The 23,570-nt window shown below is 42.7% G+C and overlaps 2 protein-coding genes across 2 annotated transcripts; one reads left to right on the top strand and one right to left on the bottom strand.

Annotated features, from left to right (window-relative positions):
* Positions 1-2,767: 2,767 nt before the first annotated feature.
* On the bottom strand, positions 2,768-11,993 carry LOC306712673 (G protein-activated inward rectifier potassium channel 1-like; the record flags this gene model as incomplete). Its single annotated transcript, XM_079182063.1, has 3 exons — positions 11,240-11,993; positions 3,802-4,018; positions 2,768-3,441 (listed from the first exon to the last, which is right to left on the bottom strand). The coding sequence occupies exons 1-3, from the start codon at positions 11,906-11,908 to the stop codon at positions 2,768-2,770; spliced, it is 1,560 nt and encodes a 519-aa protein (XP_079038189.1). The 5' UTR covers positions 11,909-11,993.
* Positions 11,994-15,198: 3,205 nt separating this feature from the next.
* LOC306713064 (zinc finger protein 281-like) lies at positions 15,199-22,452 on the top strand. The gene is made up of 7 exons (XM_079182625.1): positions 15,199-15,302; positions 17,240-17,792; positions 17,947-18,060; positions 18,189-18,312; positions 19,300-19,383; positions 19,469-19,587; positions 19,703-22,452. The coding sequence occupies exons 2-7, from the start codon at positions 17,331-17,333 to the stop codon at positions 21,308-21,310; spliced, it is 2,511 nt and encodes an 836-aa protein (XP_079038751.1). The 5' UTR covers positions 15,199-15,302; positions 17,240-17,330; the 3' UTR covers positions 21,311-22,452.
* The last annotated feature ends 1,118 nt before the right edge of the window (positions 22,453-23,570 follow it).

Below are 23,570 nucleotides of genomic sequence, written 5' to 3'. Positions count from 1 at the left end.
TTACCTTTGCACACAGATAAACATGCAGACATACAGAGCCCCACAGAGTCACGCTCTGAACCCACATCTGCATCTCTGGTGGCATACAAATGCAACTTTAGGCTATACCTGACAATGACTCGAACTCTTGTGAACATGAAGGAGCCTAACTGGTGTTGTATACAGAGATCACAGTGATAATTCATGTTTTTGGACTAAAGTTTGAGAATAAGTGTCTTTAAAGGGTAGAAAAATGGCCATTATTCAGACCACGTTTGATGCAGCTGTAGCTGATGGACTTCATTTGGTACTGCTCGGATAACACACTCAGGTGTATTACTACATTGTACATTAATACATATGTACATAATATTTACCTTTTAGTTATTGCTAAGGACTCGTTGGTTTGGTTGGATCTCATCCATTTCAGAACATATATCATGGCCTGATTGAGATGAGAAAACACATGTTTTTTTTCTATTCTACACATGTAATGACATTCATTCCACCAAGGAAGTACAATTGAAGTGAAAATTAGACTAACCCATTTCTCAAACACAATTTAATGATATCAATAGTTAAATCCATCATTATACAGTATTATGTCTGTGTGAAGAATGGTCTGTGAGTTATTCTTTCCCCCCTCATTTATCTGAATTAATTCTAAGCCTGACAGAGGTAATTTCGCACTGTCAACGAGTTAGAAAATTACAAAAGAAAATCAGTTCTACGCTATTCTTTGCAGTTTGACTAATTAGCTCTGGATGTCCTCCGATGTCTAAACCCGCCCTCCTCTTCTGGAGCACTCTTTATCTCGATAGCCACAATCAAGACGAAATCAACCACTGACCCCAAACCAGTGCTACTGACCAGGCTGGTGAACAGCATGTCTTCCGTCAGCAACTGGAAAACTAAAATGATTAACTGAAGCTGCAGTCAGAGAAAGGCTATGGGCTTTGATTTCAAGTGAACGTACCAGCCACGGTTTGAATACCACAAAAGGATTTTGTCTGGAGTTTCCTTTCTGAACTCTTGCCCTCTTGAGATTTGCTTCAAAATAGACTCGCAATCATATTTAATGCTTTAGTAATTAATGAATGTTGGTTTAATCATCGCAGCAGGTGACACACAAGCTACTGAAATATTCTCACAGACACACTTCTGATTTCAAATAATTTATTATTCAGCACTTTATATTAGCAATAATACATGTGTCCCCTGATGTCAACCCTCCATTCCCAAATATTTATCATTACATTTTAATAAATCAGTTCTCGAGTTCAAAATTGATCTGTGATTACATTTTGTCACCCATGAATATTATGGGCCAATGCAAACACTGCACCCAGAGGTAAAAATAGTTAAAATTGTACAGTAGTAAACATACAAATCAAATGAGCATTTAAATAAACAAATATTGAGTACAATTGATAGATAAAAGTATGATTTTTTAACACAATTCAGGTTGATTGACCGTTAGCTAAGCCCAGTCTGCCTTAGTTACTTTTCGCATGGCACATAAGCAGTTTACAATGATAACGGTGGCACTCAACATGTTTAGTATTATTTCTTACGGAGGTCAACAAGGAATTAAGCTAACGTTAGCTCCACGAGTTGGCTTTAAACTCCAGCTGATTTTTCTAGCTGGCTCTTTTTTAAACGCTGTAACAGGTGTGATAAATATACACTTGATGGCTACATTTATGATATTGGGCTAAAACACTGAGGCTAAAGCTAACAGGTCCGTGTCACCAGTTGAGTAAGACACTCAGCTACACTCCGATAGCTTCCAAAATCGTCTTCCACACATTGTGAAAATACTACACAGTGGATGTGCTGGTTGTTAGGGGTACTTTTTTTTAATATGGCCCGTAACCCCACAAACTACTGTAGGTAGTCTGTTATTATAATGCTCCTTGGCCTTGGAGGTAATGATGATAGTACTGTAGGTAGTGAGCTTGTTAGCCAGACAACTTTTGCAGCTTACTTTAGAGCATATAAATACACCGTTTCATCCGTTCCTCACACTTTTGCTCAACACCACCATCGAACATGTTTAACTGCAGAGGGATCTCTCCTACGGAGAAGATCCTCTGAGTGAATTTGGCCACCATCCACATAAAGGTGAAAAAGCTAACCCCTCCGTTTTAGTTTTTTGCATCGCTGGTCAGTCTTGCATCGCCAGGAAGCCCACAACACCGTGTGAATTGATTAGCTCTTGTCCTATAGAAAATGACTGAGGACAAACTTTGCGTCACACTGCTTTCAGTGGGTCTTAAGTCTTACTGAAGCTCCACATACGCTGCTTGAGGCCTGTGGAGAAATGACCGACCTGCCAGACCTTACAGTTGCTACGCTATGATAGGACGAGGGGTTTAGCAAATGGTCAATTCAGGTCAGTCTTGATTATGACTGCCACTTTGGTGCTTGATTAAATGTAAAAAAAAAAAAAAAGTGGAGTTGTTTGAGATAATATAGTGTTTGATTAAACTCTATAAACACAAGTGAAAGAAACAAGCAGAAGGGCAGAAGTCTTAGAAGTCAGTGGGGGGCACAGATGGTGATCTATCAAAAATGACTCACAGTATGAGCGGATGGATGGCTTATTGGCGTTGTCCTTCTGTTTGTGGCAATAGACAACTTAGTAGAGAGCCCGTAAGTAAATGTAAAATACTGGCCAAAATCTGCGGGAAGAAAATAAAACGCATATCACAGTAGTCTTTATTTGTATGCAATGCCCATGAAGCCTGATTCAATTTTCAAAAGTCTTAAAGGTAGTCTGCAGAAGTCAGCGGTCAGCATTCATTCTGCGCAGTTTGGCGGGCAGGTTGTCCTCTGGCCGACTCCCTACCAAGGGGATCTGAACTGGGGTTTGGGTTGGAGCAGCGATACTGCTAATGGCTGCTAGCAGTCTGTGTTTCTCCAGCTCATCCCCCTGGGCATCTCCATCCAAGGACAGCAACTGGACCTGCTCATCCAGCTGTCCTTGCCTCACAACGGGGATGGAGCTTGACCTCAGCCTCTGAATACTAAGCGGAAGATCTCCTGTGCTGGAGGCCTTCCCCCCAGGCAAGGCTGGCCCTGTCTTCAATCTCCTACAGAGGAGCTCCTCCTTGGTGGAGCTCATGCGCTGAAGTTTGCTGGGCAACCTGAAGGCCTGGTCCTCTGCATGGTCTGCATAGTCGGCTGACAGTAGTCTTTCCCTGCGGCCTCCGCGGCCACCGTTACCCAACTGAGGGGTGGATGGGGTGGCCGTGAGAGGAAGGGAGTTGGGCGACGTCAACGAGGACTTCTCCTCCTGCTCTTTGACGCTGTAGGGAGGCGTGTTGACCTCAAAGGTGTTGTGGAACTGGGAGTAGTCGACTCTGAAGAACCCCTCCTCCAGTGACATGACGGGGAGGAAACGATGGCCCCACAAAACCTCATCTTCAGTGTAAGATGTCCTCGCCTGGCATGTCATTCCTACGATGGAGAGAAGAGACGAGTGTGCAGAGGAATATTTTAAAAACAAACAACAAAAAGGATAAAACACTGACATTCTGAAGAAAATTGTAGAAAAAAAACGGACAGAAATGACAAGTGGAGAATTGCTTTAGGGAAAAGATATGAAAAAAGAAATATGACAGAGAGAGAAGAGCTTGTGCTATTGAATAATTAAAGATTATGAAATGAAGTATTTTTTTTTTTTTTAAGTATTATATATTACTGAGAAATGCTCTATGCCACAGGCTGAGTGATAATGAAATAAATGATTTGGGAAAAGGATGTTTATTCAAAGTTTTTAGGGAAAAAATGTATTGAAAAATAATAATTTGATCTAACCAGTGGTTTCCACGATGCCCTCTAGAATGACAACAATCTCAAACTGCTCGTTCATTAGTGAGCGCTGCGACAGATCAAAGAACGGGCTCTTGGTGTTGATCTCATGGCAGATGGTTAGAGGCGACACCAAGAAGAGCTGGTCCGCCCCCGTCCCAAAACCCACGTCCAGCTCACACTGGTCCAGGGGCAGGAACTCGCCCTCTGGGGTCTGCCGAGACTGGAAACACAAATGATCAGGTCATGTATAACATTTACATTTTTATTTATGAGGGTAATTTAGGATCATTCTTCAATTCCTCCTCCACAACGGAGTCCGAGCACAGGATTATGGAAGAGAATAATGTACAATAATGATTTTATTAGCAACTAAATACCTAATTCTGAAATTTAACAACCACTGAATTTAATTACCAATTCATTTGTAGCATTGAAGTATTTATTTAAAAAAAAAAAAAAACATCTTTCTAAATGTATATGGTTAAAAGAATCCTCTACTCTAGTTTCGATCATTTGTCTTTATTTTTGGTAAAGTTTAAATTTTCATCTTGAATTCTCAGCGACTTGATCTTGTTTCACCTCACTTACATTTACTCTCATATCTGCTTGTTAATATTGTGAAATTTCATCAACATTTTATCTGTCTTAAAATCTCGTAAGTAACCCGATCCTGTAAAAAACATTTCATTCTGCGTCAGTCATGTGGCAACAATTGCGTGAAACTTTGAGTTGTACAAATGTGAATAGCTCAATATATATAGCCTCCTTTTTTTTCAACGTCGGTAACACTTACCCAAATGTTGGATGTATAAATTCCATTGTTTGCCAATTTTTATTCAGTAAAAAATCAAAGGAATTCAACTTGCGTTTTTTCCTTTTTTATGGTTCATGGCATTGTAACTGTGTTATGATATTTTTGAGTTCTTTACTCTCTTTTTGAGTTCTTTACTCTCTCTACTTCTAGGCATGGTTGTGCTGTTTACATAGAGGTGCAGGATTTATATGTTGCAGTGAAGATCAAAGCCATGGAGAGAAAAATGTGACAGGAGAAAAAATGTGCCCCCGAAACTGCTTGGGGTTCCGAGGGTTAAAGGACAGGCAGGTGTTGTGGCTTTTTACAGCTTTTCTTCTCTGCATTTTCATATTATTTCCCCAGGCGTCTGTTTTGAAAAACATCCGCCTCTCTGGCTTTTGGAGTTTCATTTTTATTTAACTTCAGTAGACATGCGATATAGGCTCCCTGTCTGCATATTCAGGGAGCACCCATCACGGACACGGCATGATGGGGGACACTTTCCCTCACCAGGCCAGGGATCTGTGGGCACAGAAGTCTTCCTGTGAAATGTCACACCCTTCTTTCCTCAACATCACTGTGAATACAAATTGACATTTTGTTTGCCATCTGTGTATCGAGTGGCTCTGCACTCAATGGGTTAGGGAGGCTATACTCTGCATACAAGTTATGAGGCGGCAGCAGAACTATTTTATTTCAGCCGTAAGAGAAAATTACTAAGTTTAGGTTATAATGTGCATTTTTTAAAACTTGTGTTGATAGTGGAATTCAAAGGGGTTGGAGCAGGGGTTTTATATTTTTAGCCCTCTGGGTGAAACAAACATATTTTCCTTTTGTAAATCATTCACCCTTTACGTATCAACTGCAGTAAGAGGCTTGCAATTGACAGGAAAAGAGGTTTTATGAGCTTTCCGAGAAGTTCAAGGCTTCTCCATGTTTTAATTTAACAGCTAAAAGAGTACTTTATTTGATTGAGCTTAGTTTCCTAAGAGCGAGCACTAGTGTCTTCTCCATAATCTAATGACACTTGCCTTAGGCTAGGCTACCACAGAGGGTTTTAAAGTGCTCTAATGTACTGGCAATGAGAGTAAAATATTAGTATCTCAAAGTATAAATGTTACCAATGGTCTCCATTTCCATTTTTTTTTACACCCTTATTTACAGCTTTACCCAGCAAGTCAGTAAGTGCACTGAGAAGAACATAAAGGTCCCTAGAACCTCTTTTAGTGTTGTTGCCTGGGTGTGTATTGGGTGTGTATTGGGTGTGTATTATTCTGGCATCTATAATGCCAAAGATATGTCGCATAAAAATCCATCCACGTCTCTGCCAGATTTTTTTGTTGACTAACCTGAGTCTCAGGTGCAAATAAATATTCCATTCCAAATGTCATCATAGATTTTTGGGGACATTCAGCCGACCCCTCCCATTTTACAAAACATGCAGGTCAGGCAAACAGGCACTAAAGCTGGTCAGAGGTGTGCATTAAGGTACCATCATTTTGCAGCAGCAGCATCCCTATAAAGCTCGAGGCATGAGACACAAACATAACCCTCTTCCTCCCTCCGCCGCTTGTTTGGATGATGAAAGCAATCCTGAACGACTACGATTACTTCTAGTTTGGAGGCTTTTTCTGCCTGCTTTTGTGCTCTTAACTCACTCCTCACTTTAACTCCAATCCCGAGATCCTATTTCATGTGGAGCTATCTCTAATCACAGAGGAACATTGTCCTCTGAAAGCTATTTCATGGGACTCTTATCACAGCTTCAGGTATATTCCCATCAGGGTACCACCTGCAACAAATACATCCACACATTAGCTGTCCTGGCTGGCCAAGTGGCCTCGTAGACTGCACGACATCATCCTCATCATCCTCAGAGTCAGAAGAACCCTGAAGCCACATGGATACAACTTTTTTTTTGCAAAACAAAAAGACACACCTTGAACAGACTGCTACACAAAAACCACAATAATGACATTTTGGGAACTACCCTTATTTGCTTTCTTACCAAGAGTTGGGTGGATTTTGTCATCTGACTTAAGAAAATAAGCTTATTTCCCAAAAATGTAAACTGTTCCTTTAAATGCACATTTAAAACTGTATTTTTTCAGCAGAGTGTTGTTGTTTATTATATGAAATATCTGTATTATGAATGGATTTGCAAATTGACATTCCTTTAGGTAGTTAGATTTCCCTTTGATACTATCACATAATTTAGCTTTGTGTACAGTTAATTAACCAGCTTCCTGGCCAATCCCCCTGCAGCATCTCTTAGCAGGCAAACAGGACATTTTTATAAGAGTGCAATATTTTTACAGGTGTCCCATTCGTCAGCAATGCTAGTACAAGTTAATGAGATCGGAAACCAATTTCCGGGGAAGTCATTTTTAAGCCAACTCTAGTCATGACAGTGAAGCTGCTATGTTTCACATACCGTTCCCGGCTCCATTGCAACCAAATTATACCTCTGCCAAGGAAGGAGAAACCTGCCTGACACTGAATGGTTTAAACAAGGTGAAAGCTCGGTGTGTTCTCTTACTGCTGCTAAACAGTCAGTGCCACAAGGGGGGAATTAATGGCCTTTGGAAGAGGTCCTGATATAGAGGGAGTGCTTCATTTACCAAGCCACCTGAGATTCAGGTTGAGTGAAAGCAGGCCCTCTCCCTGGTGACTCACTTCCTCCTCAGTGACAGCGTGTGTGTCCAGGTGTGTGTGATGTTGAAAGTTAGAAAGAATTTTGTGCGTCTTTAGTGCAGCTGTGATTTTCTGTGTGCATATATCCATGTGTGTCCAGCTGGAACTTTTAAGCCGGACATCAAACGTAACGCTCACATCCGAGCTGCCATTCCCAATCTCTCAACAGCACCATTAAAGCTAATTCAACTTTCTCTTCTTCTCCGCGGCAGATGAGGCGAGTCATGCTCGCATGTCTGCCTGCCTGTCTAGCTAAACGTCTGCATCCGTGGCTGTCTATATCCGCTACTATAACTATAGCCCTTATCACTTATCTCCCGCTGTGGACCAAACTAATGAGACGAGCATCTGTTGACATTGACGAGCACAACCCATCTGTCCCTCTCTCGCGGTCTGTCTTTTTACTTTTTTCACTTTTTGCATTTTTTATTTTCCGATCAGTATGTTTCCTCTGTGCACTGCTGGCATACCACATGCAAACATGTTCCTTTATATTACAATCATATGCTGCACAGTGCCGCAGGGGACAGTGCACCACTGCATTCTATTGATTTATTAATAAAAGCTGCATTATTATTAATTCATATTCAAGGACAGTTATCTTTTAAAGTTGGTATGCATTATGGATGTAGAGAAATGCACGGTCCTTCCGAGGGAGAATGTTTCTCACAAATGTGTTATTCAAGTCACAAATTAAAGTATAAGCTATATTTAAGTTTTGTCAAACTGCAATAAAAATAGCATCTCATGAAAAGGCTGGATCCTCCCTGTTCTTTTGAGTGTGGATACATACATCTGTATCCATTTCGTGAATAGGTGCCTTTGATTTTGTTTTTAAACTTGTCCACCGTGCCGAACTGATGCTTGCTTAGAACTTAGGTTGAAATAATTAAAACTAACATAAACCTGTGAGGCTGCATCATCCGGGAGAGTCTTGTCTTTCCATAATAAGTAACATCGAGGATACCGTGTGAAGATTTGAAACTGGTCAAATTCATGTAGGCGTCATATATACGAAAACATAGCCCAGGAAAAAAAAGCCACCAATCAGAGGGCACTAGCACCATATGGATCCTGATAAGTAGGCAGTGTGTGGGATGTTTTGGTTCTTACAAAATATTTCATAAAAACTTAATATATAGGCTGACACTGATGTTGATAGCAAATGGAAACATACTGCAATGTGAGTCTTTAGAAAACCGTCTTTTATCACCGTGTCCTCGATCATTATGAAAACAAGGGAACAAAATAAAGTCGAAAAGAGTTAGAATGCTGCACCAAAATATGCTTCACCTTGATGTTCTTACTGTATGTGAGTTGCTTATAGACGCACTCCTGCATAATAATGACGTCGCAATTTAAATAACAAAGAGTGCTGATCAAGAACGTGACCAACTTTATCCAAGTATCCAGGTCCCATAAGAATTTACAACCCGTGCCTATCGCGGAAAATAGATTGCAGTCGCCATGTCAGAGTGCGTTTGCACAGCTCCATCATTAGGATTTACTGCAGCATGTCTCATTTCTCCAGTCAGCTCTGTGTGCAACCCGTCTGACAGTGACCTTGAGCAGTGCATTACCTGAAACACAAGCCATGGCATTGTTCCTACGGTGTGTCTAGAGCTACTGGGGTGATGTGTTGTCAACTCACTCTGACACCACAGTGCTGTAGCTTTATGAGCTCATAGTGCATCACTGTGTCTTTTGACTTTAAAACGTTAAAAGGCTTAAAAAGAGACATTAGCATACAGCATCTATTCATCTATTCAGCAGCAATGTAGCCTTCTTAACAACACATGTAATCTAGAATCCAAAGAAATAAGGGTTTGATCTTTTAATAAGGGAGCATATATTTAAATCTCCCACTGTCCATGAAACATATGAATCTGCAGTGTGAACAAGTGAGCTTAGAAAGCACAATTTGACTGTTTACTGTTGTCTTTGGGGCAATATTGATGGCACATGAACGTCCTGGATGTTTGACCTTCCACCAACACAAGAATAACTGCTGAAAGGTGATTTAATTAAAGATCATCACCTATTGGCAGAAGTCCCAGATCAGGATATAATGACATAAATCTAACTGATCTTTGAAAGAGAGCCAAGGCCTGAAAAAGAGATGGGTGGGAACACTTCAAACAAGAAACGTTCCCCTTTCCAGTAATTATATTATTCTCAGGCAGGTTAATACTTCTTAAAAAAGACCTTGGAGGTAAATTGAGTGAGGTGCAGTGCAGCCAAAGTACTGGTTATGTATCTACTCTACAACAGTGCTGCAGCAGCTTGTTCAGCTTTTCATGTTGTGAATCAGACAGACTCACACCACAAGTTTTCCCCTTTTCCACTTAAAATAAAGATCATAATCTAAACTATACCTGTAATTCTTCTTTAATAACAAATCTGCCCTTGCTCCATGTGTTAAAAAGAGTTATACTAAAGCATTATCTGTAATATTGGGACACAGACAATTTTGACCAAGGTCAAACATTACAGCATGCCCAGTGGATAAATATCCTACTCTGCTTTCATTCTGTTTTAAATCACCAGTTGAAAGCATCATAAACGACTATTACAGAATATTAATCTCTCTCTATGGAACTATTGGTCTCTGTAGACGGAGAAAAGCTGATGATATAGCACGTGTGCCTCTGTGATGCTGTGTTGATTAATTGCAATTAACACACACTATTTTCTTTGCCTTTCTAGACTTTTAATTACAAAGTAAATTATAATGCAATAAAACTTGAAGAAAAAGCTGGAACATTAGCAACAATAAGTCATTGAGTCGTGGCTTTTAATGTGACTTATTTCTCTAATGGATACTTTTACTCGAATCAGATGATAAATGACATGGAGAGAACCTATTTTAAATGATATTTATTATGCCTGGATGAACAACACCAAGCATTAAGTACAGCCACATTAATATTAACATACTGGGAACTTTCTGGTGATTCTCCCTCCAGGTCCAGAAAGTAAAGTGTCACTTCAGATCATCTCGCTACTCAGCAGAGACGACAAAAGCACCGCTAACTCTCCCTGTCACAACAAAGCACTGCTGTCCTGTAGATCTCCTCTAAATGTGGACTGGAGAAAAGTAGATTCCATGTACAAGACATTCCTGCTACAGTGGGAGAATGGGTTGCTGGCACATAAAAAAAACCACATCTGTCAAAAAAATCTGCTTCTGATTAAATGAATAGACGTGGTAGATAATAAGTGTTGTCCAGCAACAACACACAAAACAGCCAGGTGTAATTCGACAGTGCAGTTTCGGTCTCTTTTAGTTGTGAAGTTGACACAACATGTTATCCTCTTATCATATAGCAGCAGCTGCCTCAGCTCCTCTCATCCTGAGGATTCCTTCAGCTCTGAAACCAACAGACATTTCATGCAAAGGTAAATCACTGTCCGCTCTCTGTGCTTCACATTAGTGGCATTATTCCTTTAGGCTTTCCCGCTCAGTAAAGGGATTGGTTCAATTGATCTTTTACTCAATAAGCGTAGTTTCCCACATACTGTCCCCTGGGGGCCAGTTCGTCTCATCTGTGTACAGTTGGAGGGGGACTACCAACACACTCAGCAGAAAGACATCACTGTGTCCAGGACAAATGCAGCTACTGAAGTGGTTGCTGCAGGGGGCAAATGTAAATGGTAACTCATTAAAATAGCCCACATCTTATGTTGGAGCCTCACGTAAATCCAAAGCCCCTGCAAATCACAGAGACCCTCAGGGAATGCAATCAATTCTGGAGATGAATGGAAATTCAACGCATGACTTGAAGAGCACTCTTAAGACACAATGAGCAATTTCCAAACCAATTAAGTGACTGTTAATTAGTCTCAGCCTCGATCGTGGCATGCATTTCAAGAGTCAAACGCTCACTGCGGCCAAAGCGCGCCTACTTGTTTAGTGAGTTCGGATATAATGTGCACCCTGACTGCGTAACGTACCTTGATGAGTTTGCACCTGATCTGCGCAGACACCATGTGGCTGTTCCGCAGGTTACCCACTCGGAACATGAGGCACAACTTCCCGTCCCGCTGAGAAATGACCGCGTCCTGGCTGAACATCAGCGTCTCCGCGCGCTTCTTCGGCTGCGACATCTTGATGAACATGCAGCCGATGAGAAAGGCGTCCACGATGGACCCCATTAGCGACTGAAAGAGGAAGAGGATGATACCCTCCGGGCACTTCTCCGTGATGTACCGGTAGCCGTAGCCGATGGTCGCCTCCGTCTCGATGAAAAACAGGAACGCGGAGGGAAAGTTGTACACGTTGGCGACGCACGGGGTGTAGGACGCGTCGTGGCCGCCGTGGCTCAGGTCGCCGCGGATGTAAGCGATGACCCACCACATTGAAGCCATGACCAGCCACGCAACTGTGTACGTGAGGATGAATATGAGCATGTTCCAGCGCCACTTGAGATCCACCAGCGTGGTGAAGAGATCGGAGATGTATCGGCTGGTCTCCCCGCCAAGGTTACCATGCTGGACATTGCAGCGGCCGTTCTTCTCCACAAACCGCTGCCTCTTTTTCTTCGCCTGTGCGGAAAAAGTCATGTCCTGGTTGGTGTTTACCACCTGGTAGTCCTCGCCAAATTTCCTCCGTAAGACTGACATAGTGCCAATTACCTTGTGACGGGCAATCAATACTTATGAAGAATCAGGCTCTTTTGCGCAAGTTTGGTACCCCCTGCCCAAAACCATGCAGCTAACATTCAGAGCGCGACTGGCATCCTGTAGGTGGAGATGCGCTTCTCTCCTGTAAATTAATCGTAAGTGAGCAGAGATTCTGCGCAATGCATGATTCAGACTCAGTCCTTTACGCAAAGGGGTCTGCTGCAAGTGGCAACTTTTTTTGTCCAGGTCTCATCCATGGAGGGAAAAAAACAGCTTCAACATTACATAGAAAACCAAAGCTGCATTCAGACAGCTCGATTCAATAGTTTTGTCCTTGGTCCAGATGCTGCTTCAATAGACCTGCGAATGTGAATAGCAGGCTACAGTGCGCACTTCTGCTTGAGGGAAGCGCTCTGGCAGGAGGGACTTCAAATTGAAGACTGTTGACGAATTGAAGCAAGAGTGGCTAATTCCTCTTTCACGGGGTGGGGGGTGTTTTTTTGCCCGCTCCCCATAAGGTAGAATCATGAGAACGAGTCTTTTTTTTCTTTGTCTGTTGTCTAATTATCTCAATCTTGAGGAAAACACAGTACTATACAATTCGTTAGTCTAAGCACAGATATTTGGTTCCCCCTAGTGTTACTACAGGGGAAGTAAACCTGAGGAAATAATTGTCGATATGAACAACATTGTACACTGAATACTCAATAGGAAGTCACTAATGTATCCACAAAACTACTTGTTTATTGGTATAGTATAAGGGTGGTCCAGGAAATTCAATAGTAAATAACCTTGCTTCACACCAAGTCCCTATTTTAATATCAAATTAATATGAATAATTGTTGTCAAAGCTATACTTACATAATTTGCATATGGAATCATTGCAGTTCCCTTTCCAATGAGGCCAATTATGTAATCAACACTATCAGCTCTGTGTATTTTTTCAATATAAAGATCATGCCTCTGTGAAAGCAGGCAGTGGCACTATAGTCCCAAGAGGAATATCAAGTTTGAATGCACGGACAATTTTGCAACATCTTAATTTCCTTTAGTTGTTTCATTATTGTCAATTTATCAACAACAAACACCAGCCACTTTCCGTGCTGTTTTAATTAACTGGAAATAAAAGAAAATAAGGCTGATAGGGAGAACAGAAAGAGGGAGACAATTCAGTTGGAATTAGGCCCAGACCAGCAGGAAATGAGTTGTTCAGTATAAGGAGTTCGTAAAATAAATGTCAATGAAAACAAAATGGAAACGCACTTTATGCTGACGTTTTGGGATTTGGACATAATGATAACAGTGATTACAGAAGACATGGGATGTGGGACATATGCTATGATTCACCTAACAATTGTGCTACGAGACAGGTCTGTATACTTGCATCTGTAATATACAAGGGAGTGATCTGATGAGTCAACTCAATGTAATGTGCCTCAGTCACAATTAACGGTTGTTTTATTATTTGATTTCATCACATTCAGCTCCTCCCAGGCACACACCAGGAAGTCATGACTGTAAGGCATTACTCTGATAACTGGCAATTACAAGTTGATAATAAAAAACACGTGTTTGTTCAGTTAGGGATTTAAGATGAGATGTTTTGCTTTAAGACTGCTTTTGCTCTCAAAACAGTTTACTAATGTTGCTAATACTTGCTGATATTAGAATGTTAAATGAAAATGCGTCAGTGGGGAAAGGAAAAGCTCTCAAGAGTTATTATGTAAGCAATCGAAATAACCAGTTCTATCAAGCCACACATGTTGTGCTTCAACACTTAAAAGGAAAGGACGCTCTCATCATAGTGAATCCATCACCCACCAACAGAAAATGTTCTATTCAATCTAATGAACAGTAAGAGGGCAACAACTGAGCCCCCATTTCCCCCTACCATCCCCAGTTATTTATGAATATGCACAGTGTGAAAACAATACAAACATCTTAAAATTAGATGTTGACGCAGGGATATTCTACAATGTAGGGCCACAACATAAGGTCATAAGGCAGGACTCACTTTGATTGATTTTTACTACAGTGGCGCAAATTCCCAGAGGAAATTTTGACATAAATCAAATGACCTTAAATCAATTCACAGTGAAGCTGTGTGGGCGTTCTGGGGCTAGTGGGTGGTTGTCTGTAATCCAGCCCTGTATTTGTGTGTATGCACCAATCTGACAGCTGCAAAACGTGACCAATGCACATTAAAAACAGTTCCTTCATTGATGTCATTATGCAGTTTGGTGTTTCCACTTCCATTCCAGCCATGGCAGTCCACTATCTCAGAATTGTTTTTATTCTGTTGTGATTGTGGCTCTCCACACCTCCGTAACTTCATGTTACCCGAGCTGATGAAAATGATCTTTAATGAGTGAGAATACTGTTATCAGATTATGAACATTTATCAGCACGTTGAGATATCTGGAGTCAAAAGTTGGATCATTGCATGTTTTGTCAATCGGAAGTAGGATGTGAGCTGTAATGCTCCTCTGAAGAAAAAGCCTATTTATGAACAAAGAACATTAAAAATAGCATATCGGGAAGTCATAAGTACAGAAAACACAGACTAAATTATCACCACAGTTTATTCAATCCCTGTATGATACAGTCTTAAACTTCTCGAACAAAAATGGTGGCATTGCATGTTACTTTATTTTATTTATCAGGATCCCCATCAGGTTCTTAAAACAAAGGCTATTCTTCCTGGGGCCCAATCAGGCACTCCATCAACAGAAAACCTCAAATCCTATTCTAACACACCTTAGCACCTACTCACAATGTACAAAACCAGGAAAAAACCTGAAGGGAGAAAACAAAAACAATCAAAAATAATTAAACTACACAATAATAGCTCAAAAAAGAAAGCACTCCAAGTAAATAACTGCTATTTCAAAGTACCAAAGGATATTATTCTTAAAACTGACTTAACACATATTACTACAATACTACTAGGAATGATATAGTTGTAATACTTGCGTTTACAACAACTTAGCTTTATAAAATCTATACTATAAAATAGTAAACTGAGCAGGGAGTTTTAGATGCTTTTTCAGGAGAATTGTTAACGTATCTTTGCGTGTGTTGTGAATTACGTGCAAAGACAAAGACTTGCACGACGCCATGTCTCCTCTTGATCACAGTATCTGTTCTAGTTAACGTGTCGTTACTGCAGCGCACAGGACTACTTGTGTTGTCCGGTGGAGCTCTCTCAAAACCCTCAGCAGCCTTCGCCTGTCTCCTCTCACGACCCGTCCGCTACACCCACAATTCCCCGCGCCACGACAAGATGGACGAAAGCAGCGGCCGCCGGAGAACAATGTTTTGGCAATAAACCCCCAAAAGCTGCGAATAGGGAGAGAATACAAGCACGGTTAAAACCAACTGCGGTCATGTGTAGGTGAGTGGGAAACCAAATGGACTTTTATTCGTGGCAAAATGCTTTGGCTTTTGTCGAGATCTAGCTCCGCGACGGAATTGTCTGGCTCAGATGCGCTGAGACCCAGCATCATTGTTTCTGTTGCATGGGCCGTAATGCGGGTTTTGAGACGGAGCAGCTAGCAGCTAACTAGCTAGCTCGTGGCAGCTTGATTGTTATAAACACAGCTGCTTCAAAGCGTTCCGTTTTATTTAGCCGGGTCACTGGATATGTAGTCCACGTGTACCACAGTTATATATGTGTGTTTTGCTAGCTAAATGTACCGGTGAGCGGTATCCGGTTGTGATTACAGCTAAAGTTAGCTAACAATAAATAGAGCGCCAGCGTTGGTCGCAGCCAGACAGATTTGATTTCACGAGCGTCATCAAAGCTTGGGAATTGGAGAATGAGCAATGTATGCCGTTGACCTGACCCTTAAGCTAACTGGCTGTTTAATTTCACTTTATCTATAGGTATACTGGTGGATTATCGCTGTTTGGTTTCAGGCTGCTTCCTCTTATAGATCTGTCGTTGAAGTAGCAAATAAATGCGTCAAAAGCATGAAATCATGGATCCTGTTTTAGCGTAAGTTAGCCTTATAGCAACACTAAGGTAACAAGCTAAACGGTACGTTGCTTTTGTCATACCGGTTAAAAATACACATCTATTGACTACATATGCGGCTTATTTGAGACCACATAACTTTGAGTGTTTGAGTTACTTTATTTGAATGACTAATCTTGGCTTTCAAGGCGTCTTAGCCTATTGTTTTGATTGAGGACGTAAAGGTGCGTTGATTGTGTCTCATTGTGGCTAACCAACCAACTAGCCTGCTATGCTAACTAGCTTGCTAACTATTATGCATCACAAAAGCTCGTCCGTCACGTAGCCAAATGGTCGGCTGGTCTAGACTAAACGATAAATCCTCACTCCAGTCCTAGTAGTTCCAATACACGGACCACTCAGTCACCCGACTACACCTTCCCAATTTGACTGAAACGTCTGGCTGTGTTTGACCTAAATATCGTTTGTTTTAGCCAAGTGTAATGGACCGATTAATTTGCCAATATTGCAACCAATGCCTCCAGCTTTCTCCTTTCATGTTGGCTTATTAGCTAAAGACGGCAAGCGGTGTAGTCCAGCATGCATCAACGTGCTAAACAATAGGCACGTCTTTCTGAAAGCTATCAAGCTACTGCACAGCTTTTTTTAATAGTTTGGCTGAAGTCCAAGACGCATGTGGTGCTAAATGCCATTAGCAGAACAATACAAGATGGGATTGAATATTTCAGAAGCAGTGTTGAACTGAATTCATAGAAATGTTGCAGTTCTGAAACCTTTACTTTGAGGAGCTTCACAATTTTTACTTTAAAGGTCTCTTCAACAAACCCTCACACAACATACATCATTGGTATATTTTATCCATAATGTGTGTGGGGCTTGAATTTATCTTCCATTAAAGAAAAGCTAATCTAATGTATATTAATATAATGAATGTTTGATGCAAGTATTTCAATATATTTTAACTGATATGCCTGTATGTTTCAATATGCTCTGCTGTATTTCATAAAGTTGTTAAAAGTACGGTGTTTATTTTAATTCTAAGTTTTCTCATGGCTATTTATTTATTTTTGAAAAGTATTCATTAAAGTTTCCATTTACTGTAAGCAGTGCTTCCGTTATGTAAGCCTAATAAATCCAATTAAGTAATTAATGGGTGACAGAACATTGTACACAGTACACACTGTGAAAGCTATGCAGCAGTGACTAAATTCACTTCACTGGCAAGACTTACAAGGGGTATTATAATATAAACGTGCAACAAAATATGACAGTTACTTTGGATTGTGTGCTTATTCATGTCTGAAATCATCAATACTCACCATGACTCTTTATTTGAAATCTGCCCTCTCTCTCAGGATATTCTTCTCCTGCATTCCTCTTTAGATTTATTGCCCCCCCCCCCCCCCCCCTCCCCCTTCTTCCCCCACACGAAGCAAACCCACCACTATGAGTATTATCCAAGACAAATTAGGCAATGAGTTTTTGCGCAACGGTGGCATGGATCCCAATTTTGCACCAGGTATGCTTATGTTCAGCCACCTGCCGCCCGTCACCAGCTTTACGCGGCTGGCCTCCCAGTCGGTCATGGGCGAGCTTCCTCAGGAGATGATCCTGAAGAAAGAGCGCGACTCGCCGCCAGAGCACCAGGGCGCCGCCGCCGTGAATACGGGGGGCTTCCTCCACAGCATGGGCATCAAGCAGGAGCGGCTAAGTGAGCTGGATTACCGCATGCCGCTCTATGGTGGGGGCGGAGGAGTCGGGGTGAACTGTGCTGGAGGGGGCGCGGGGAAGAGCGGTACTGACATGCCGGACATGTCTTTCGGCAACCACCACCACCACCACCAAAATCACCAGAACATGCTCCTGCATGACCTCAGCCTCAGTAACGTCCGGTCCCTCGGAGAACAGGTGAGACGGGATTGTGGTTCTAAATATTGTTTCAGGTGACAACGTTTTTAATATCTAGTTTAACTGTTATTTGTAGATGCTTGTTTCCTCTTGTAGTAGTGTTTTTATGTCCTCATTTGTCATCTATAGACGTTAACACGTTGTTTGTCATCAGATGCCTGGAAGACCGGGTAAAGAGCCAAAAGAGTCCTCGGGGAGAAGAGGGCGGAGGAGCAATGGGGACGGGCAGGGAGGCAAAGCACGAAGGAAACGCAACGATGCCTCAAAGGTTATATCCGTTTTACTCATTTCCTTCACTGCTGCTCGTGGCCTTTTAAATTGGTTTGATTTTTACATGATGTGTAAAAGTCAACAGTATCTTACTTGTACTCGTGTATTTTTTTTTCCCCCTTGTAGTCCATGATGTTGGATGCAGATGGAGCCTGCATGTCCCCCAACTCAAAACCACATATCTGTGAGCACTGTAACGCGGCCTTCCGCAGCTCCTACCACTTGCGCAGACATGTGCTCATACACACAGGTGAGAGGCTTTCGCTGCTTGTCAGTGCTTTACTTTTTCCTTCAGACGGTCTGTATTTTCCTAGAATTAATACATTTAAAGCTACCTCCGCTACTCTTTTCACCAAATGCAGCGTTGCTGATGGTGATAAAAGTGATGTAAAATGCACACCGGATATGTTAGGGCAGAACAGATACAGAAGTCTGTTCAAGAAGAGTTTGTGTCCGACTGCAAAGTAGCTGAAAACTCTGTTTTAATCAAAGTATTGTGTATAGTGTTGAAGCTCGCCTCTTGTAACTTTAATTAGATTTCCAGTCCCAGATCCATTTGCATGGAATCTGGTATAATGCTATGGTACCAAAGTTGTACACAAATCCCCAATTTCCCATCACTGAACATGTCACCTTCAGAAGATTCAGACATTAAATTACACTCTTCTCTACCCTCCACACGCACTAATTTCCCCGTCACCACGAGTGCCCGGGGCCTCACTTGAAACCAGACAATCGCTAAAGCCAGAGATGACTCGGTGATTACTCATGTATTTCTGGGTGTCTTAGTCATTCTCTTTGCCGGGAATTCTTCACGTGGCTCTTTGTACGTGTGCTCATAAATGATTTAAAGGAAAACTCGACTCTTTTTACAGCCTCAGTTTATTTTAAACCGTTTGTTTCAGTGCAACTTCATCTGACGAAAGGTGTCTGCAGTCTAGAGTATTGATTTATCACAATTTAGACATTGAAAATAGTGTTCTCATTTTATTCTTTTATCTGTAAAGGGCTTCTGTTTCATTGTCAACGCACAATGTATACGTCTACGTATTGTTCGCGTTGGACTGATTATCACGTGAGTCTCAAACATCTTATTCTGATGAGCATTCAGGCTCCAGGTGTTTGACACAATGCCACAGGCTCACGTGTCATGGCGGCCATACGGTAAACATAGTTACGCGACATGCTGGGAGTTAATTAATGTGGTGAGCGGATTATTGTACTCTTGATCGCACAGGTGAGAGGCCTTTCCGGTGCAGTCAGTGTAACATGAGCTTCATCCAGAAGTATCTGCTCCAGCGGCACGAGAAGATCCACAGCGGTGAGTTTGGAGGCCTTCACTTGTCACCGGGATCGGTTTATACAAACGTCTGTTGGTGACACAAGGCGTCGCTTGTCTTTTGCAGGAGAGAAGCCTTTCAGCTGTGACCAGTGTAACATGCGATTTATCCAGAAGTACCATATGGAGCGACACAAAAGGACGCACAGTGGCGAGAAGCCATATCGCTGCGATACCTGCCAACAAGTAGGTTATATGTAATGTTTGCTAAGTAGCTTATAAACTGCTTCTGTCCATCCAGTGAAAACGAAGCTCATAGTTCTCCCTTTTCCTCACCTGTCTTCCCTCTGTCCACTTTTAGTTTTTCTCAAGAACAGACCGGTTACTGAAGCACAAACGGACTTGTGGAGAAGCCATAAAGAAGGGCCTGGACCCGAGCATGCTGGAGCTCAGCGAAGCGGAGCTCGGCCAGGGCAGCTATTCACTCACTCAGGGAAACTCTACCACCTCCGGGCGCAAGAGGGCCAAGTCCAAAAACGGCGAAGGTAAGAGGAAGAAGAATGCCTCGGCATCAGCGGCGTCGTCGTCCTCTGGGGGGATGGGCCTGCAGGACTTCGGCATGGAGCACCCCTCAGGCTCCGGCCCCGCCATGCAGGGACGTAGCCCTAAGTTGGTCTTTAAGAAAGCTGGCCGCAAGGCCCTCGACAAGGGCCTGCTCTCTCTGCAAGACGGTGCCGACGGACAAAAGCAGCTGTGCCAGAAGCCCGACTCCATGGATCATGTGGAGGTTTCTGGCCTCGATAACATGGGTCTCCTCCAGGGAGGCGGGGTCAACAAGCAGGGGCCCACCACCAGCAGCAACTACGATGATGCAATGCAGTTTGTGAAAAAGCGGCGCTACCTCCATGCAGTTAACAACGACTATGGAGTTGGCTCACTGCACATGGCGTCCCAGGGCAATAGTGTCATCCAGGGCTCCCTGGGGCCCGAGCCCACGCTGGCCATGCTGGACTCCTCGCCTTTGGAGCTCAAGCACGACAAGTCGGGCATTCCAGACGAGGTGCTGCAAAGCTTGCTGGAGCATTATAGCCATAAGCCGGAGGGGGGACACCACCACGACGTGACTTTCGACCTGTCGGACCACCCGCATCACGTAGACCTCCAGCCCGCCGCCCCCGTTACCCCTGAGCTGGAGGACGACTCGCCCAACGGTGGCGACAAGACGGCCGTGATGAGTGAGTACTCAAAGTTCCTCCTGCAGGCCCTGGAGCGCACCAGCCATAGTGGGCCCTTCCCCAGCCTCGGCCCGACGGGGCCTTTCCCACTCCTGTCCAGCAGCTCCAGTCCCACGGGGCCCCTGTTCTCAGACAAACACGTGTACAGCACGTCCCCGCTGGATTGCGGCTACCCACCCGCCGTCTCCTCCCCGCTGCCCATCGTCGCCCCTTTATCAAACGCCTCCTCTTCCTCCTCCAAGTCCCACTACGGCATGCTCGTCGGCTCCCCCTCCCAGGCGGGCTACCACCTCAGCTTGGAACCCACTAGCCACCAGCAGCTGACTCCATCCCAGGAGCTGACCGAGCAGTTGGAGAAGCAGCACTCCCCCGGCACCTTCAACCTACCTCCCCAGGACCTGACCGCCTCGGCAGAGGGCCCCAAGGGGCAGCAGCAGCCCAAGGCCGGAGGAAGCGGCGCACCCACCAACGGTTCCAGTTACCCAGACCTGTCCCCGCTGAACCCCCCTAAAGAAACCACATACCAGATCGAGAACTTCGCCCAGGCCTTTGGCTCCCAGTTCAAGTCTGGCCGGGTGACCCCTCTGAGCTACGGCAGCGATCCCGGGGCAGAGGTCGACCACCGAATAAGGACTCCAGTGTCAGAATTCTCAGGGTATACCAGTTTGTTAGCTGATGTCGGTGAGCCAGTGAGTACAGGATCAAAAACCCAGACAAGCCAAAGTTTCAGATGAGGGTCAAACGAGGTGAATCCAGCAGGGGGCTGTTCTGTTACTGTCCACACAGTCCCATCCTGATTTTGTTCTTGTAGCAAAGTTTGTTTTTAAACACTGCCATTAAATGTTAATACAAAAATGACCAGGGAGGGTCTTTCATGGCTCAAATGCAATTTTTTAAAAATATTCTCATTTTTATTATGTATTTAGTCGCTTCATTTTTGTTTAAGAGTAGTGATTTTGATATGAACGTACCGTAGATTTAAATGTAATTTAAAACATTTAGAGGGTAGCTATAAACTTGCTTGATTTTTTTTTTTTTTTTTTTTTTTCTCTGAACCCTTGTGTTTTATCAATCATCAAACCATTGTAAAGTAATAATGAACAATGTTGATCATTTCAATAATAACATTTGTGGCAGGGAAAAGGCCCAGAATTCAAATTGCAAAAAAAGTATATATTGTCTGTTACAAGAAACGTGAACTCAGGAAAATAGGCAAAATTGTGTAATAAGACTTTGTATTATGAGATGCAATTAGCACAGTTTTTACAGGTGTACTTTGAGACTACAAAGCTTTGATTTTTGTTTTTGTGTATTATTATTTTTATAGCTCGTCACAGCAGCAAATTACAACACATGATCATGTTTGGTTTCTACTGCATGTAGCTTTGTTGAGTTTATGGTACTGTTGTGTCAATGTGAAGACATCCACATTTCTTTTGAGAGCCACATGTACACGAGGTAGTGCAAGTTCAGCGCGCAGCGTGTTCTGAAGTGAAGAGGATGTTTTTTTTCGAGCGTTACTGAAGAAGCCTGTCTAACCATGCACTCCTCTGGTTGTGGCCAGTAGTAAAAGACGCGGCGTAGACAATATTCAGCCCATTGCTGTTACGGCTGTCTCAGAAAGCAATGCACGTCCATCGCTGATCTTTTTATCATGATGTTTGCTGAAGGGATTTCTTTTTTTTTTTTAAACAAGTCACCACTTTTCTACTCCACTCCTTCCCGTTCCTTTTTTTTTTTGTGTCAATGGAATCAAACAAGCACTTTTTTAAAAACAAATCATCATTGGAAGCAACAACAACCCATTCAATTTGCATATGTGATACGTGATTATTATGCTGATGCTTATTATTATTTTAAGAGGAGAAAACTGTGAACTGGGCTTGGGAGGGAGGGAAGGTGGGAGGGAGGGAGGATTATTGTCTGATGGGGTTTGATAGGGGTTGACTAGGCATGACCACGGGCATCTAAATGTATTTTGTTGCTTTTTAAGGGTAGAAGAGAAGGGTGGGGGGGGGATTTTCTTTTCTTACGGTTTGTCGGGTGATGTTGTAAAAAGATGATTTGCCATAATTTTGTTATACAATATTTTGAGAGTACCTCTTTGTATTTAAGTGTTTTGAGAGACGGGCTGACATGCTGGAACCCTTGTACCGTTGAACCCCCGGGTGTGTTGGATGCACACCCAAACCCTTTTTATTTATTCTCCACTAGCCACAACAGAACTCGGTAGCAGATATTTTTGGCAAGTAATCACCGGACCTGCACCCTTACTCTTTTCTTTTTTGTTTTTATGATTTTCTTTAACCTCACTGTTGTAGTAATTGCAAGAAACTGCTTCAATAATACAGTTAAGAAACGGAAAAGTTAAGTTATACCCACCCCCTCGCCCCAAACTGCAGCCCTGCACTCACAAGAATAAACAATGGCCTTCTTTGTCTTCCGTGGCTGAAGCCATTCTATCCCGGCAGCCAGGGTTGATATTTAATTTAGTTGAGTTCCTGTGCCCCCCCCCCGTCCCCCTTTTCCTTTCCTACGTCTGTGAGCTCCACAGCCGAGAGACTTTGAAGCTGCTCAGATCACGGGGAACAAAGACTGACTTGACCGACCGACCGGCCACCTCACTCGAAACACACACACACACACACACTATGCTTTTAAAGGAGAAAAAACGAGTGGCTGAGAAATGGAGAGAAGAAAAAAACAAAAAAAAGACAATAAGATTGACCTAAATATACCTCATATCACTAAAGCGTAAGAAAGCAGGGACATGCGTTTCATGTATGTAGTGGAAATATTTGTAGTATAGGTTTCGACATATTGTATAATCATGTAACACTGCCTGTTTACAGTTATAGAGCAAATGACTCGTCAAAATGCAAATGTAATTTTTTTTTTTTTCTTTTTCTGTTGAAACATCCACGCCAAGCAGTGTTGCATTCTAGATGCCTCATAGAACATTCATTTTTCTCAATTATATCCCTTATTTTTGTT

This window comes from Pholis gunnellus (assembly GCF_910591455.1).
Source record: "Pholis gunnellus genome assembly, chromosome: 21".
Taxonomy (NCBI): domain Eukaryota; kingdom Metazoa; phylum Chordata; class Actinopteri; order Perciformes; family Pholidae; genus Pholis; species Pholis gunnellus.
This window is presented reverse-complemented; position numbering and strand designations above follow the sequence as displayed.